The sequence below is a fragment of the Esox lucius genome, chromosome 13 (genome assembly GCF_011004845.1).
Source record: "Esox lucius isolate fEsoLuc1 chromosome 13, fEsoLuc1.pri, whole genome shotgun sequence".
In the NCBI taxonomy this organism is placed as follows: domain Eukaryota; kingdom Metazoa; phylum Chordata; class Actinopteri; order Esociformes; family Esocidae; genus Esox; species Esox lucius.
The window spans coordinates 18,808,566-18,825,762 of NC_047581.1; the positions used below are offsets into that span (position 1 = coordinate 18,808,566).

The 17,197-nt window shown below is 48.2% G+C and overlaps 1 protein-coding gene across 1 annotated transcript in view; it reads right to left on the bottom strand.

Moving 5' to 3' along the window:
* Positions 1-1,886: 1,886 nt before the first annotated feature.
* The window catches only part of LOC105014265 (tetratricopeptide repeat protein 28), a 237,848-nt gene continuing 222,537 nt past the window's right edge, over positions 1,887-17,197 (bottom strand). Inside the window, exons 13-26 of the mRNA XM_029124631.2 lie at positions 16,632-16,791; positions 14,874-15,014; positions 9,427-9,571; positions 8,693-8,872; positions 8,140-8,451; positions 7,913-8,076; positions 7,432-7,679; positions 7,197-7,321; positions 6,862-7,093; positions 6,552-6,628; positions 5,854-5,877; positions 4,633-4,762; positions 4,361-4,468; positions 1,887-4,265 (exon numbers count right to left, since the gene is read on the bottom strand). Coding sequence (XP_028980464.2) covers positions 2,668-4,265; positions 4,361-4,468; positions 4,633-4,762; positions 5,854-5,877; positions 6,552-6,628; positions 6,862-7,093; positions 7,197-7,321; positions 7,432-7,679; positions 7,913-8,076; positions 8,140-8,451; positions 8,693-8,872; positions 9,427-9,571; positions 14,874-15,014; positions 16,632-16,791 — 3,644 coding nt within the window. The 3' untranslated portion in view covers positions 1,887-2,667. The remainder of the gene's footprint in view (positions 4,266-4,360; positions 4,469-4,632; positions 4,763-5,853; positions 5,878-6,551; positions 6,629-6,861; positions 7,094-7,196; positions 7,322-7,431; positions 7,680-7,912; positions 8,077-8,139; positions 8,452-8,692; positions 8,873-9,426; positions 9,572-14,873; positions 15,015-16,631; positions 16,792-17,197) is intronic.

Sequence of the window (17,197 nt, forward strand, 5' to 3'; positions counted from 1 at the left end):
CAATCCATACATAAGGGCTCTGACTGCCAATGTTTCCAGCCTGGGCCATTCCCATACTCTGTAGGGTGGTTTTACCACTAGAGATACGTGCAAATAGTATAGTGGAAAGTGTCCAGAAGCATTAGTTAGGAAGTGTATTTGTGTGTATGTGTGTGTGTACTGTCAGACCATTTCAAGTTTTAAGCAATATTATGGCTCACAAATAGAAGCAGTCTTTGAGCCTGTTGGGATGAGATCTCAAGCTCCAATATTAGCCCCCATCAGTTCAAATGTGGGTTACTTATTAATAATGCTTCAGGCTTTGTCCGACATAAGAGCGCTAGGCCCTTCACCAGTCTACTAATGTAATCAGGTCCTAATATTCAAGGTAGAAAGGTTGTTAAAAACCTGCTGGGGTCATCTGGATCAGTTTGCGCATCAGATATAGTGCTGCCCTATTAATTCACAAATTCTCCTCAGTAGAGTTGTTTTTGGCTACTGGCCAGAGCCTGAGTGAAATGAGCAAGCCTGTGTGAAATCGAAAGAGACAATGAGTGGACAGTGTCAAACAAATACACCATCATAGAAAAAAAGAAAGTGTTCAGGTGTCAGAAAGTGTTGAAGTGTTAGGGTCCCTTTTGTTCACAATTGACCTATATTGCTCCGCCAGTGGTTGACCAGATTGATGAGGATCAGAATTGATTTTGCCTGGACACTGTTTGACCAATAGATACCAGGTTTGGCCAATGGATACCAGGTTGTTTTGACTGCACCAGTCCACCAGATGGCTGACCTTTCCTTGGTAAATGGACATATTTCTGTTAGTGATGAGACTGACCTGAGTGGTGTCATCTGCAAACAAAATAGCTTGACAGATGCATTGGAGTGGAACCTCTTTTCTGGATTGTATGGAATGATCATGTGTGGGAGATAAGAAGAGCCATTTCCATGTAGTTCCCTAAAGGTTAAGAGCAAGATTTACATTGATACACTCTTAACCAAAGCAGCCCATGTGCATTTTCATACTGTCCCCCAGTCGAAACTGAACCCACTGCCTTAGCATTACAAGCAGCATGACTTTACCAAGTGAGCTATATGGGACAATCTTCACAGGCAGCCAATGTAAAGTTGCACGTTCATATCTTCTTCAGGTGTTGGTTAAAATTGGAGCTGCAGTATTCTGTCCAACTTATGGACAGCAGCTGGAGAGGAAAGCAGAAGCCTAATTGAGATCAAACAAATGCAAGGACCAATTGTCTGCATCTGGCTAAGAGAGAAAAAGTCTAACTGTGGAAAGATCCCTAAAATAAAAGTATGGATTTTGTGCCGGGGACACATTTTAAGCTTAGTCCTTGACCAAAAATAAAGCTCAGTGGACAACCTACATAGAGGTTGATTTAATTAGTCCATGACTAGGTTTAATATTTCAAGGTTTTAACCACAAAGTTTGATGTGATTGGACAACCATCAGTGTTGAGAGTCAGGTCTGATAATTGTTTGTAAATGTTTTTTTTGCCCAAGTAGTGTAATTTCTGTCTTTTTAGATTTTAAAACCAGGAAGTTCGTTGTTATCCTATGTTTAACATCTGCAATGCAATGTAAGGCAGGCTGACTTTGTAGGATTATCTGGCTTAAACATTGAGTACAACTTGTCTTAATGAGCATAGCAATGAAAATACATGCTGTTCTTGTATGGATGAAATTACAAAGGGGTGGCATGTACAGTGAAAACAAAAGAGGTCTGAGCACTGAACCTTCAGGAATGCCAAATTCAACCTTGGAATGTTGCAATTAATTACTTATGGGGCAGGGCAGAATGACCGTTGTATTGTAGTCCCTCATCAATTCCTTAATAGAGTGTTTTCATATGCATTTTACATCTTCAACGCAATAACATAAGGCAAACATACAAGAAAGCAAACATGATTTTTATTGAAACAGTTATACTGATAAATGACAGAGATGGTTGTCATGACATTTCCATGTTTAATTTAAAAAAAGTATGGGCTAAAAAGTCATACATGGTACTTAACATTGAATAGCAAGAGAATCCATGCTTCGGAGCAGACACTCAATTCACAAAGAAATCAGGCAAAATGCCTGTTTCCATTTTAATAAAAAATATCTTTTTTTAACTTTATCCATCTTTACATGGTACAGTTTTGTTCACTTTTTTAATAATATAAAAACGCTTAATACTGATTGTGAAACACTGGATTTAATTTACAAAACAATAATTATAATATTAATAATAATAACAATAACAAACAATAATCATTAGATTGAAACCAAAATAGAATGGAGGAGACCAGTTGAAGCGGTTTCATATTGGCCCACTCAATTAGCAATGTTTTGGGAAGAAATACCGATTGGCATTGAAGTCTACCTGACACACACATACTCTATCTGACACACACACTCTACCTGACACACACATACACACAAACACAGTAGCGGGTCTTTGAGTCTTTCTCATTGCCATTTACAGTGTTATGGGCACAACGACAAGACACTCTCTAAGCATTCATGAGCCTCTGAGGGATCACTCTCATTGGCTAATCAAATCCTTTTCATTGTCAATCAAGTTCGGTGGGCCAATAGTGACCCTCCAGAAAGTGCCCAACTCCCAAGGTACACAAGATAGCAAGTGGTAGGCAAAATACAGGAAATAGGACTATTTAAAGTGTCTCAGCATTTGGAGGAGGGGAAAAACCTGCCAGGGGAGAGGAACTTGTATCCATTGCCGGCCGGTAGTCTGATAGAGCGAGCACCAGGACTGCTGCTAGTGGAAATGGTAGGCGAGGGGGCCACCTTTCTGGGGTTGTGTCCGTTGGAGGAGTTCTTGCTGCCCCTGTCCAGCGACTGCAGCCCCAGCTCCCGCAGCTCCAGGCTGTCTTGGGCGTCACTGGGGGAGCAGTGTCGTGGAGAGAGGTTCAGAAGGCTCAGCACATCCCTCTTGGCAGAGACCAGGGGTCCAGGGGCACCGCGGAGAGCCCGTACTGGACGCAGCTGCTGCTGGGCCGCTGCGTTGGTCCAGAAGGTCTTCAGGTTGTGGATGGCCACAACCTTCTCATCGATGACACCCCTCCTGAGGCGGTCCAGGTCAGGGGCGTCGGCCGGGCTGGAACAGGCGGAGCCCGTGGAGGAGTAGGAGAGAGCTGGGGAGGGGGAGCTGCCAGCTGGGGATTGGTGGCCGGAGCTGGGGGACACATTAGTCGGGGAGCGGGAGATGTGACCACTGTAGGGGGAGCTGGGGTATTTCAGCTTCAACTGGGCGTGGCTGTCCAGGGTGGGAGAGGGTTGACTGCCGTCCTTCAGGGAGGTCTCCGAGGCCGCGGGGCTGTTGTAACCGGAGCTGATCTTCTGCTGCGAGGAGGAGCGGGATGGAGGCTTGGGCCGCGGGGAGGACTGTGCACCGGCGCTGCTGCTGGGACGGCTGAAGGCGCTGGTCTCCGCCGAACGGAAGGCGGAGCTCCGGGCTGAGGCGGACCCGGCTACGGCCCCCTCTGCTCCGGCCCGCTGTAGGGTCCCCACAGCCCGCAGGTGGCTCTGGGTTTCCTCCAGGATCTTCTGGGCCAGCTCCTGGGGGTCCAGCGGGACGGCCTTCTCCTCCTGGGACTTGACGGTGCTGTCTGTCTCAGTGCTGGACTGGTCCGACTCGCCAGTGTCGGAGCTGCTCACCTTGCCCGGTACCTTCTGGAAGGGGGAGTTGGGGTCTGGGACCAGGCTTGTTTTGACAGGGGACGTGGGGGTGCTGACACTTCCTCGTGACGACACAGACACCTGGTAACCCCGCCCAGCCCCCGAGCCAGGTCCCCCGGCGACCCCTCTGCTCCCGCGTTGAAGGTGGCGCTGCCCGTGGCCTGGAGGTAGAGGCAGGGAGTCACAGTGGCTCCCCAGCGGCTCACTGCTGATGATGGAGAAGCCTTCGTACTCCTCATCATCCCCGCGGCCCCCTCCCGCTGCTGCGCCCGCCCCGTGTGGAGAGGAGCGACTGCGGGGGACCTGCGGGTGTTTGTGGGCGGAGAAGTGTGCCGTGGCCCCGGCGCGCTGTCGATGGCCCAGGAAGTCGCACTCGGATTTGGATGCAAAGCTCATGGTGGAGGCCACGGAGCTCAGGCTGTAGACGGAGATGGCGTCGGAGGCCAGGTTGTCCAGGCATGGTGGGGAGAAAGGCAGGTTAGGGTAGCCCAGCAGCAGTGGGTTGGAGACAGACTGGGCCGAGGCCAGGGACTCCAGGGAGGACGAGCTGTCCAGGCTGAGACGTTTTGGCAGCTCTGTGGAGTCTGGGATGAAGAGGGGAAGAGGGACACGTCATTGTAAGTGCGTCATTCACACCAATGACCCTTCATCACTGTGTTTGTAGAACTACAACACCCACCGAACAGTGCCAGCAGGGACTGGAGGGCAAAGTGCATGGTGCGGCGGTTGGCTTGCTTGCCCGTCTTCAGTACCACCTCCTCTTGGCCCACCTCACACAGGTCAAACCCTGTACACACACACACACACACACACACACACACACACACACAGGGATGTTCTACCGGCTTAACACATATACAGGCCACCTGTCATGTGTCACTTCATATCCATAGCGGAGGACAGCATATTCATTTGGATGTTGCTTGGCTTAATACCCAGTAAATGTCTGACCTAAAGCAGCCAGGAATTCATGGCATCCTGGCAGCCTCCAGAGCTGCACACTGATGGACACCTGGATGGGCTGTAGGGAGAAGTCGTGCTCCTTCTCCCCTGTCTGCAGCTGGACCAGCACCTGGTGGAGCTGGGGAGGGAAGGGAAGAACAAGGGACACCCAGGAGGTCAGACAGCAGTAGCGGTGGACGGTTTAAACTTCTATCTCAACTTGTAGATGGAGCAAATAGCTATAGATGATGTCTTTTAAGCAGTAAAATGTAACAAATACTTGAGTGTTGTGATCAAGTCAAATCTTTTTTGATTGTCTCAAACCTGCAATAATTCTCTATTTGTTTATGCATCTTTCTGTCTATTGTAGCCATACAGACTATTTGTGAAATTACAAGGAAAGCACAATTATATAATAAATGAAGAACTATGTTTACATTCTTGAATGTTGGCGCCTTAATACTGACATTTGAATATACATTTACATTTGAGTCATTTAGCAGACAAAGCCAGGGCTTAAAAATGAACACAAAGGTTCTATGTCCCATAAGACAGATTGGTTGCTGGGTGAGCCTCATGGACGAGCATCACGGACGAGTGACACTGACACTGGCCAAAACCTTTCCTCCATACACCACCATCCTTAAACTACATCCACCACACTCCGTTTGTCAGAGAGAGGTCATTTCTGGCAGACTTAGTTGTTCCCAAAGGATTGGCTCTTTAGCCAGCAGGGTTTCATTGCCTTTCACTGTGGAGCAGGGCTCAATGGATCAGGCACAGAGTGCTTCAGATTAGGAGTGAACCAGCTCTGTGGGAGTTGAACACGTGGCCCTCAGGCCACACTCGACCTTACCGTTCTGGGATTATTCAGTCTGGAACAGAGACATCTTTGTCAAACTGATGTGATGTAACGCAGCTAGTTTAAGACCTTTCCCCTCACTGTTCCCTGTCCAAGATTTATATTGTTCCATTGAATTTCCATCCATCTCTCTTAAAGAAAAGGGTCGCGAACCAGGGTTATAAACCCCAAAACACTCATTATACTGTGGAGCCCAGCTGCACACGTTAAACGGGGCCTTCTAGAGGTTGTGCCCTGTTGTCAGGAACAGTGGGAGACGGCCTATAGTACAGGAACAGAACATGCTTCAACTTGCTTCACATGCAGCAGTGAAATAGCTACGGGTGTTTTAAAGCAGTGAAATTGAGAGGGGTGGATGTGACACTTACCATTCCCACCATATTTTTAACAGCCTTCAGACCGCAGGTTAAAGACAAGGGCAGAAGAGAGAGAAGAGGCTTTTAGTTGCATGCATACAGCACAGGCCATTCAGACAGAGAAGAGGAGACCAGGTCCAATTGGGACACAAAGGGAAAAGAACAGTTTGGTAGTGAGTCTCAATACACATTACACAAACACATTGACCCTTGACACTCAGAGTCTAATACCTTAAGTATCATACTGTACTGTACATCCTCTGAGCGTTCTCGATGTTATGGTCACTAATGAGGAAACAAAGCCCAAATCCCTTCCTGGCCACCATGTTTAGATCCCATGCTACATGTGGACCTCTAATGGGAGGGACAGGGAGAGAAGCACCATCAGAGCTGAGGTGGTGCTGGAGATCTTACTGGGCTGCTGGACTGGGGAATTTCCAATGCGGATTAAATAGGCCGATTTGCAGGCAGCCGTGTGTCACGGTCTAACTAAGCCATGTAACCGGGTTAGCTGAACATATAATGAGGATGTTCTGCCTTCATCTGTCATCCGAACGGTTCTGTAAGTCGCCCCGGTTCAGGTGATGGGCAGGGTTTCTGCTTCCTACATGACACACAATGTCCAACCCACTGGAGTCCAGTGTCCTAAAGAACTCGGGTGACCCGGGTCCGGTGTGGAGCGGTACCGCAGGCTTAGTGCTGGGGCCTACCCGGTTGATGAGCTGCTCTCCGGCCTCCGAGGCGGTGATGAGTTTACACAGGGCTTGGAGAGCTGGTGGCGGCAGACCTGGAACGCACAATCAAAACGTTAACACCGACTGGATCGAACACAGCGTACTGGCCAGCAGGTTACGCTATCTGTGTCGACGTAGAAAGAAACTAAGCACACAAAGCTGTCTGAGCACCAGTAGGCTATAGTAACTAGGCTATAGTAAAACGCTGGCCTGAGTAGAGACGTAGGCTGGCTTCTCTGTGTACTATCCCCAGTCCCGTGTGGGCCAGCCGCGGCCCTCCGCCTACCCAGTATTGACTGCAGGGTGGTGCTACACTGCTGCAGCCGGTCCCCGGGGTCTGAGGTGGGGAAGAAGACGGCGGCTGGGATGCCGATGCCAGCAGAATCCAGGCGGAAGCCCACGGCGGTCAGAAGGGCGTGCCAGCCAGGGACGCCGCCCACCTTGTTCTCAACACTCTGCTGGGACGTGTACATGGAGTTACGCTGGCCGTTCTGGATCCTCTGGAGGGACTTCTCCACCTGATGGGGACGGGGGGGGGGTTTAGGGCGGTGTTAGGGCGGGTTTGTGTGTGTGTGTGTGTGTATGTGTGTGTGTATGTGTGTGTGTGTGTTCGACCCTCACCAGGTGCAGTAAGACTCGCAGGGCATCTCGTGCTCTCTCTGGATACTGTAGGATCTCAGCCAGAGCCTGGCCAATCAGGGACGAGGGGCTGTTCAGTTTCACATCATTGCCGATCAGCATGTAGCCTGGATAGCCACACCCACAAGATCAACAAAAAATAGAGGGAGAGAGGTTCAGACACCTCAGAGTCCAGTTTGGTGAACAGAGACATGCCGAAGGTTGGACGGTCACTAACCTGCCCAGTTGGAGGGGTGGGAGTACTGCTTGCTGCTCTGGACCGTCTTCATGGCGTCTGCCAGGGCAGCACTGGCCTTGGTCCCATTGAGCAGGGCAGTATAGAAGGCGTGGACGAACACTTTGGAGGCTGAGACGGGAACAGGCCACAGAGACACCAGGACACACTGAGCGCCAGCAGCCAGGAAGGCCCTGGTCAGACCAACCACCCCGTCCGCCGTCACCTTACTACTGGACTCCTGGTATGAACTGTAGACACCAGACAGGCACACAGAACCCACGTAAGGCTATCAACATCAGTACAGGCTCACTGTTATCTTCAACGGGGCCACATCCTCACTAAACAAATACCACAGCGTATCTACATCAGTTTAACTATACAACTACAACACCACGAATATCAGCAGGTACCAGACAGGGGTCATTTGCCCGTGAGATCAGGTTCCTCCTCTCCAGTCCCACCTCGGTCGTGACCCACTCACCCCAGCACCACCAGTTTGATGGGCAGCCTCAGGTCCAGTATGTCCGCAGCGCTGAGGAGGAACTCCTGCAGGGGAGGGCTGTCACAGATACTCTCCACGTCGCTCCCCTCGTCCTGCAGGTTCAGGCCCTCTGGGATGGTGTAGCTACTGCTCCCAAACGAGCCCTTCCTGCCCCGGCCTCCGCTGCCTCTCCTCCCTCCCCCTGCCCCCCTACCCCCCGTGCCCACCCCTGCCCCGCCCGCTACGCTCTCCGGGTTGGGCGTGAGCACCAGGGCGGCCAGCTTCCAGGAGATGTGGGTGGCAAAGTGGGCGCACTCTGCTTGGGTGAGGGCACTCATCACCCTCTCCTTGGTGGCCATGGACCCGGCAAGGGGCTGGCAACCCAGCAGCTCAGCCACCATCAGGGCCTCCTCCTCAGCCGAGGGCATGGGCCCCCAGAGCCAGCGGTCCATCACAGACGACGGCAGGCGTGGGTTCCCTACCACCGCTGCCATGGACACGCCCCCACAGGAAGCCGGCCCGGCCCGCCGAGGATGACTCTGTGGGCATATTCAGTCGCCGATGATAAGATTGATATAACATGAGCTGGCAGTGGTAATAACTTGGGTCAGGACTGTAACCTCTACTGTAAGAATTTAACTTAATTAGGAAAACAGCCATAATGTTGGAATCTTTGCAGAGTTCCATTTTTATGTTTTCCAAGCTCCAGCAAATACAATTTCACTGAAAATGGAAATGTAATGTAATTCTGCTAAAAGCATTCAGTAATTTGATGCTGACCTTAGAGCTGGTCCCCAGCCCCCGGATGGAAGGCACTGCGATGAGGCTGAAACGTTCATACAGGTACTCATTAGAAGAGCTGCCCTTCAGCAGGGCAAAGGGGATGAGGTACAACTCGCCCTCCAACACCAAGACAAGCTGCCGGTGTCTTCCCACAGGTCCACTGGAGTGCATCAGCCCCTGGACACCCAAAGACAGGGAGGGATGAGTGACGTCAACACTGTAATTACTGTATTATCATCACACCGTCCTTTGCACCATCTCTCTCTCTATCGCTCTCACCCTCTGTCCCCCTCTCTCTCTCTCTTTGGTTCAGAACGGCAACACGCTTCCATACTCAACACCTCTTTCAAGCCTCCCCATAATAAAAATATAAGACAACAAATGAGCCTCCTCTGACATGAGAATTTTTGTAAATGTACATTTACGGCGGTACTGCATACCTCACCTCACTAGCAATCAGGTCAACCAAGAGGTTATCTCTAGCTCAGAGATTCTCAAACTAAGGGTTGCGGCCCCATGTGGGGTCACCTGATATGAACATGGGGTCAGGGTAGAATGTTTTCCAATTGACAATAATGATGGTATAATCTTTCTTCACATGGTTGGGGTCGCGAGAAATGGGGTCATCGGCCCAAAAATGTTGGTAACCCCTGGTCTAGCTAATCGTCTAGGTCTTATATGAACGGCGAACACCAACAACAAACACACAGCCCTTGGGGACATAAGCTCACCCCTTCCATGGGAGCGATGAGCAGGTCGTAGAGGGCACGTAGAGGAGGTTTGCTGAGACTGCTGGGTCGGTGAGGCAGGGAGGAGCAGCCGTCTTTAGCGGGGGACATGGTGTTACTGAACAGGCTGGTCATACTCTGGCAGCTCCTGTAAAACACAGGGACACAAAAGGGCTCCATTGACAGACGGCACTCCGGACAGTGTGGCTGCCGAGGTGGTCATTACAGCGACTCACAATGGCACACGCACACACACACACACACACACACACCACGAGAAGGAGGGAAACGGATGAGATGCCAGCCCCCTGGTGAGAGTCAACCATAGCAGCAGTTCCTGTGGGCGCTGTGTTAATGGATCAAACGTGTGTTCCTGCTGTGTGAACACTGACTCCTAATGACAAGCGGCTTTTGCTCTTTCTGCTCTCTTAGACCTTGAGTTGAGATCCACCTGAGGTCCAGTTCAACCACTCTAACAGGGTATCTTCTCTTACGAGGCAGGTTTCATTGGGGATATGTCCCATAAGACAGATCTCATTGTACATTGGGGATATTAGAATTGTCCACTAGATGGCAATGTTGGACTGTAGAACTGCAGAGCAGGGCGTAGCAGCAGAGCCACTGATTGGAAGGACAGAAAGTGATCCTTCCCTTTCCCCTCTCTCGTGCCCCTCTCCCAAACGACGGACCCGGTTACATTCACATTGTTTGAATTCAGCAGACACTCTCATGACAAGAACCTTTACAAACAACCCCTCCTGTTGTACTGGGAGACTTTGACACCCCACCCAACATGAAAACACTCATTTTGTTCTGCTTGCTGTTGAATATGTACATATGAGCTTTGATGCTGAAGCACATTGTCTGCGTGACACTGCGTGAGGTAAGACTGCGCTATTCCTGGGGAGTGGGAATGTAGCATGGCAGGTTGGGAGCGGGGGGGATTCCTGTTTGGGAAGAGCTGTGTGGGATACTGAGAACTACGTTAATGCCCTCCGCGGTCCGATAAGTCTTTCTCTTTGTTTACAGGCAGCCAGGCCCAGGATCCAAGGGCTACACAGCTACTGCTATCCATCTGCTGTAACAGGCAGTCTCCCCTCTGAACCCCCAACCCAGTCCCACCTCCCTCCGTACTCTCCTCTTGGTAAGCCCTGGCTCTCCTCCAGCTCTTTCCAGTCTCCCTCTCCCAGACCTTGGCACAAGCCTCACAGGGCAAGCCAAAAGACGTTTATTAGCCTGGAAGTAGACATTTGAGTAGAACCAAGGGTGATGTTAAGAAAAGGTTCAAAGGGATGAAAAGAGAAGGGTTGACCAAAAGAAAGACATGACGACAAGACTGAAGGTGGAGAAGTGAAGGATATGCTAAGTGGCTTGTTCATGCAAAGTTAAATGGAATGCCTGTCTACGATAGGGACAGTCAGGAAGAGATAGTGGGAACATGATAGCTAACAACGTTTCAGTAGGTTTAGGGATGTCAGGGATGTCCGTCATCTAATTTGACTCCACTAAATAAGCCAATAGCTATCCAGACTGGTCCCCTAGCTAAAACAGCTGATGAGGAGGACCCTTATTACAAAGGGTCGCTTTTGAATTTTATGGGCTTATTTGGCCCATACCTTACAGAACATGTATGGTGGAGGCACTACACCCCAGTGGTCCTCGACAGAGGGGTCTAATATTTAAAATAAAATAGCAAAAAAGACTACATTTAAATGTAACACGAGTGAATAGGTCAGGGTTTGGAATACCTTTGCAAGGCACTGTATATAAAACAAAATCCAGTAATATAAAAAATAACTAATTCAATAATTTCCTGCTCTGAAATGTGTCAAACTAGGAACGTCTGCCAGAAAGAATTTTAGCTGCTGCCTCAGAAGTCACATCTGAAAATGTAATTTCTCTGACCAGAGTTGTCTATAAAAAAAAATTACAAGATTAAATTCTTGCTTTTGGATAAAAGAACAGATGAGTTGAAGGTCTAGACAGCCCTGAAAACCAAACCCTGGGGGATGACAATGTGTAACCTTGTCAAAGAGCTCTCCATGCATTCAGCAGATTTCCAGAAGCAATCAGAAAATCTCACATTATTTAATTATAGTCTGACAGTCTGTCTTTATTAATATATATATATATATTTTTAAAGAAGCCAATTTGTTGTTGTTTTTGTAAAGAAAAGGCTGAAGGCACTGGCAACTAGCAATTTCATTTTAATAAGCTCAATGAAAAAATGCACTTTGTAATACTTTTAGCAAAAAGAGAACAAGGAACAAATAGTTAGTCCTGAAATATTATCTTAGACCCAGGGGGGCCTTGGAGGTAAAAAGGTTTAGAACCATTGGTTCACCGCTCCTCGTTTTAGTGTCTTTATTTAGAACGCCTGCCACAGAACCTAATAGAGCATCTGACCAATTTACTTAAACATTTTTGTTCCGGGTTTTCAAGATTGCAGGTGAAGTGACTTTCAATCTATCAAATTAGGGTAGCTCCTTAACATATATACTAAAGTACCTATCTCTAGAAATAGCTGAAATCCAAGATGTCAGACAGACATGAAGACAACTTGACATTATATCATCCCTTCCTATTCTATCTTTTACCTTCTTAATTACATTATAGAATTATCAGAATCTTAATGCTTTTTCTTTTTCTGGTAAATCTATTCTCTGAATAAAAGTAATTAAGAGAATGTAATGTAACTTTCTCCCACAACTCGGCAAAAAGCAAAATGAGAGAAGAATGCATTTATTTCTTGAAAGCCACATATTTTATCTTAATATCAAAACTCAAAGATGGTTTATAGAGTATGGCTTTGAAATGACAATGAGCCTTTCCTCTGCTTTAGTGAGATTGACGAGTGGCTCTTAAGCACAAGGGGCTTTATGATTCAAATGATTTTTGGGGGCCCAAAAGAATGAGAGGATTATTACCGGCAGCCCATTAAAGAGGTTTAATGAGCATCGAAGACTCAATTACAGTTGGAATTACCCTCTCATCAAAGAGGAGCTCAACTGGAAATGAGGGCAGAAAAAGACCCCGACGCACACACACACACACACACTTACCCCCCCCCCCCCCCACACACACACACATTTAAACACACACACTTAAACACACAGGCACACATCACCAATCAGTAGTGCAAACACATGAACTGAAAGACAAAGTGATAATAATGCAAATGAACTCAACCATCAACACAAACACACTCTGTCAAGAGTCATCATCATCATAACATCTCTCTTACTCACACACACAAACGCAAAGAGGCAGACCTGTGCTTTAAAACCGATAGACTCACAAAGAGTTTCTGAGCACATACAGTGCCAGTGAAGAGTTTGGACAGACCTACTTATTCAAAGGTATTTCTTTATTTTTACTGTTTTCCACATTGTAGAATAATAGTGAAGACTATATCAAAACTACAAAATAACACACACAATCATATAATACCCAACAAAGTGTTAAACAGAACAGACAACATTTATTATTCAAAGTAGCCATCTTTTGCCTTGATGTCAGCTTTGCAAAGTCTTTGTATTATCTCAACCAGCTTCATGGGGTAGTCATCTGGAACGCATTTCAATTAACAGGTGTGCCTTGTTAGAAGTTCATTTGTGGAATTTCTTTCCTTCTATGCGTTTGAGCTAATCAGTTGTGTGGGTAGGGTTGGTCTACAGAAGTGGTCTACAGAGGAGCATCATCATGTCTGTACTGTAGTGGTTCATATTATGACACGAGCAGCTCAATTAAGCAAAGAGAAGTGACATCCCATCATAAGTATGAGACGAATGTTAGTCAGTCCTGAAAATGTCAATCAAGTGCAGTCGCAAAAACCATCAAGCGCTATAAAAACTGACTCTCATAAAGACCACTGCAGAAAAGGAAGACCCAGAGTTACCTCTGCTGCCAAGGATAAGTTCATAAGAGTTACCAGCCTCAGAAATGTTAAGATAGAATTGCTAAAATTTGAGATTTTTGGTTCCAACTGCCATGTGGGGAAACGGATGATCTCTGCATGTGTGGTTCCAAGTTCCAACCGTGAAGCCTGGAGGAGGAGGTGTGATGGTGCTTTGCTGGTGACACTGAGTGATTTATTTAGAAGGCTCACTCAAGCAGCATGGCTACCAAAGCAGCTTCTGCAGCGATACGCCATCCCATCTGGTTTGCGTTTAGTGGTACTATCATTTGTTTTTCAAAGACACACCTCCAGGCCACATCGAAAGGGGTCAGCTGAGGTGGCTTGGGCATCTGTTTCGGATGCCTCCGGAACGCCTTCCTGGGAAGGTGTTTTCCGGTCCCGTCCCACCGGGAGGAGACCCCGGTGAAGACCTATAGGACACGCTGGAGGGACTATGTCTCCCGGCTGGCCGGGGAACGCCTCGGTGTCCCCCCGGAAGAGCTGGAGGAAGTGTCTGGGGAGAGGGAAGTCTGGGCATCCCTGCTTAGACTGCTGCCCCCGCGACCCGGCCCCGGATAAGCGGAAGATGATGATGATGACACCTCCAGGCTATGTAAGCACTATCTGACCATAGAGAATGATGGTGCTGCATCAGATGACCTGGCCTCCACAATCACCTGACATCAACTCAATTGACATGCCTTGGGATTAGTTTGGCCACGGAATGAATGGAAAGCAGCCAACAAGTGCTTTGTATATGTGGGAACTTCTTCAAGACTGTTGGAAAAGCATTCCAGGTGACTACCACATTATTGAGACATTGCCAAGAGTGCGCAAAGCTGTCATCACCAAGGCAAAGGGTGGCTATTTATTAAAGTGTATTTTATTTGTTTAAAACTGTTTTGGTTACTATTTTTATTCCATAGTTTCATTTCAGCTTCATTATTATTCTACAAAGTTTACTTTTTACTTAGCTCCCTACGAACGAAAGGAAGGTGATAGGAGTTATTCTAGCTGTGCCCTGCTCAGAATTAGTCACCTGCCTCTGTGCTGGCTAAACAAAGGAGAAAAGACTCCTCACATAAAGCTAAAGCCTATAATAACCCTAAAGCCCCCACCCCCCACACAGACACACACACACCAAGCAGGATAAAGCAATGCCCCTGAGCAGTCACCTTAAGACAGGTGACTGTCTCAAGGTGGTTGTCTCAAGGTGACTGTCTCAAGGTGACTGTCTCAAGGTGACTGTCTCAAGGTGACTGTCTCAAGGTGACTGTCTCAAAGTGGTTGTCTCAAGGTGACTGTCTCAAGGTGACTGTCTCAAGGTGACTGTCTCAAAGTGGTTGTCTCAAGGTGACTGTCTCAAGGTGACTGTCTCAAGGTGACTGTCTCAAAGTGACTGTCTCAAGGTGACTGTCTCAAGGTGACTGTCTCAAAGTGACTGTCTCAAGGTGACTGTCTCAAGGTGACTGTCTCAAGGTGACTGTCTCAAGGTGACTGTCTCAAGGTGGTTGTCTCAAGGTGGTTGTCTCTCTCACAGTGGCTATCTCACCTGTTGAAAAGGTTGTTTCTGGACACCATGCGGAGGAAACCCGTGGGGTCAGTCACAGAGTTGAGTTTGTTGTTGAGCTCTTCAAACTGCTGGTCCAAAAGGTCCCCAGCTTCACTCTCGGTCTCACTGCTGGAACAACCCCTGGGCGGGAAATGAGGAGCGGGTTGGACAGTTAGACAGAGAAACTGAACATAACACACACTCCTGCCCGAACACACACCCATCAAGGACAGTTTCCCAGGCACTGATCAGGAAGGGCTCCCACAGGAAGCAAGCTTAAATCCTCGTTCTCGTATTCTGCTAATGCTAATCCAGCCATCAGGGAGTATGCTTTGTTCCTTCATCCTTCACACCACTAGCCATCATCCCTCCAACCGTCATCTACACCCCTCAGTCTATGATCGCTCTACTTACACTCCTCTATCATCCCTGTATCTACACCCATTTTACATCTGTCAATCGAGCATTCCTCTACAAAATCTCTGTGTATCATTCCTCTATCAACCCCCCCCCCGTTTCAACCAAACTCCTTCCATCTTCCTTGGTCAGCTTATTGCTCTCAACGATAACCACATTAAACCATGGGAACTGCTGTTCTCATCTATATACTCTCTCTTCTAATCCATATGGCTAAAGCCTCTATCTGACATCCATTTCAATGAGGTCCCTCTCTGTCCACATTCCTGTAATACAGCCAGCTGCAAAAAAACTGCCCTGTTCAGAGTACCACAGATGGTACATACTGCCCTGTTCAGAGTACTTCAGATGGTACATACTGCCCTGTTCAGAGTACTTCAGATGGTACATACTGCCCTGTTCAGAGTACTTCAGATGGTACATACTGCCCTGTTCAGAGTACTTCAGATGGTACATACTGCCCTGTTCAGAGTACATCAGAATGTACATACTGCCCTGTTCAGAGTACATCAGAAGGTACATACTGCCCTGTTCAGAGTACTTCAGATGGTACATACTGCCCTGTTCAGAGTACATCAGAAGGTACATACTGCCCTGTTCAGAGTACATCAGAAGGTACACAGCCCTGTTCAGAGTACTTCAGAAGGTATGGGGAGGCAGACACACTCTGTGGTTGACTGGTTTTATTGACAATGACTGAGGAGACACAAGAACTCCATCCCTCTCCTCCTGACCCTCCCACTGAATGGGGCAGTAAGTGGTGCCATATTGTGGCCAGTCAGTCCTACTGGCGTGTATGCTGCCTCCCATTGGAGCGGTAAATGACTGGGTAATCGGGCAGGAGGGCACAGCCGGCTGGTGAGGTGGTGGGGGTGGAGGCTGGCAGTGGGGGCACCGGCTGCCCACTAAAGGCTGAATCCTAATTTAAGAAACATGTATGTTAATAATAATAAGGAACATCTGCATGGAAGTTCGGTGTCTTTCCCAACTACTGTGAAGCCCCTTGAACTAAACCTACCGTTTGATAGCTCGGATAATTTATTCCTCATTACTTTTCCAGTCATATTCTGTATAGGCTGCATAACTGACAGTGGAAGTCTCCTCCTATCTCCGTATCCCTGCCCTCCTCCTCTCCTCCCAGTCCTCATAGTTTCTGTTAAATGAGTGCCGTTGGCATTCAGAGTGACATTCGTCTGCCTCACCGGTTCCCAGAGGGAGCAGAGAACAGTGGTTCAGACAGGTAATGGGGTCTTGTCATCCCATCATACACTGGAGACGGCATACAGAATAGTGTCCATTCTATGGAAATATGTTCTGGGCTCCGGTGTGCGTGGTTGTTACCTGCTGTAGTAGGACTCCACTCCGAGGGCCTCCCGAGCACTGGAAATATGCTGCTCCAAAGATGACCCACTGGCCACACCCCCTCCCCCACCCTCCTGGAGGTCAGGCCCGCCCTCCGTCACGCCCTCTCCCAAGTACACCTCATGGAACTTGAGGATCCCTGGGGTGAGAGAAGAACCAGGTATACTGTCAACAGGTTACACATCACATTATATTACATTTCACATGAAAAGAATTATAGCAACACGAGCGACTGACTATACTATAACAGAATAAAAAACATTTCTGCTGATGACTCTGAAACAGCTCAGTAGGAGAGCATATGGGGAGATTTCAACCTGAAAGCTTTAAAGTTAAACTACTTTGACCGCATCTGTGGAGTAAAACAAATAAGTGTCAATAAAACATAGCTGGCTGCCTGGGCCATCTGTTCAGCGCCACAGAAGCTGAGAAGATGGCAGATGGAAAGGAGAATGTATAACCACAGTGGTGGTGGTGGTGCTGGAAATACTGAGGGCGGGGCGATGAGTTGGTCGCTGAGTGTGTGCAGACCAGCCAAACACACC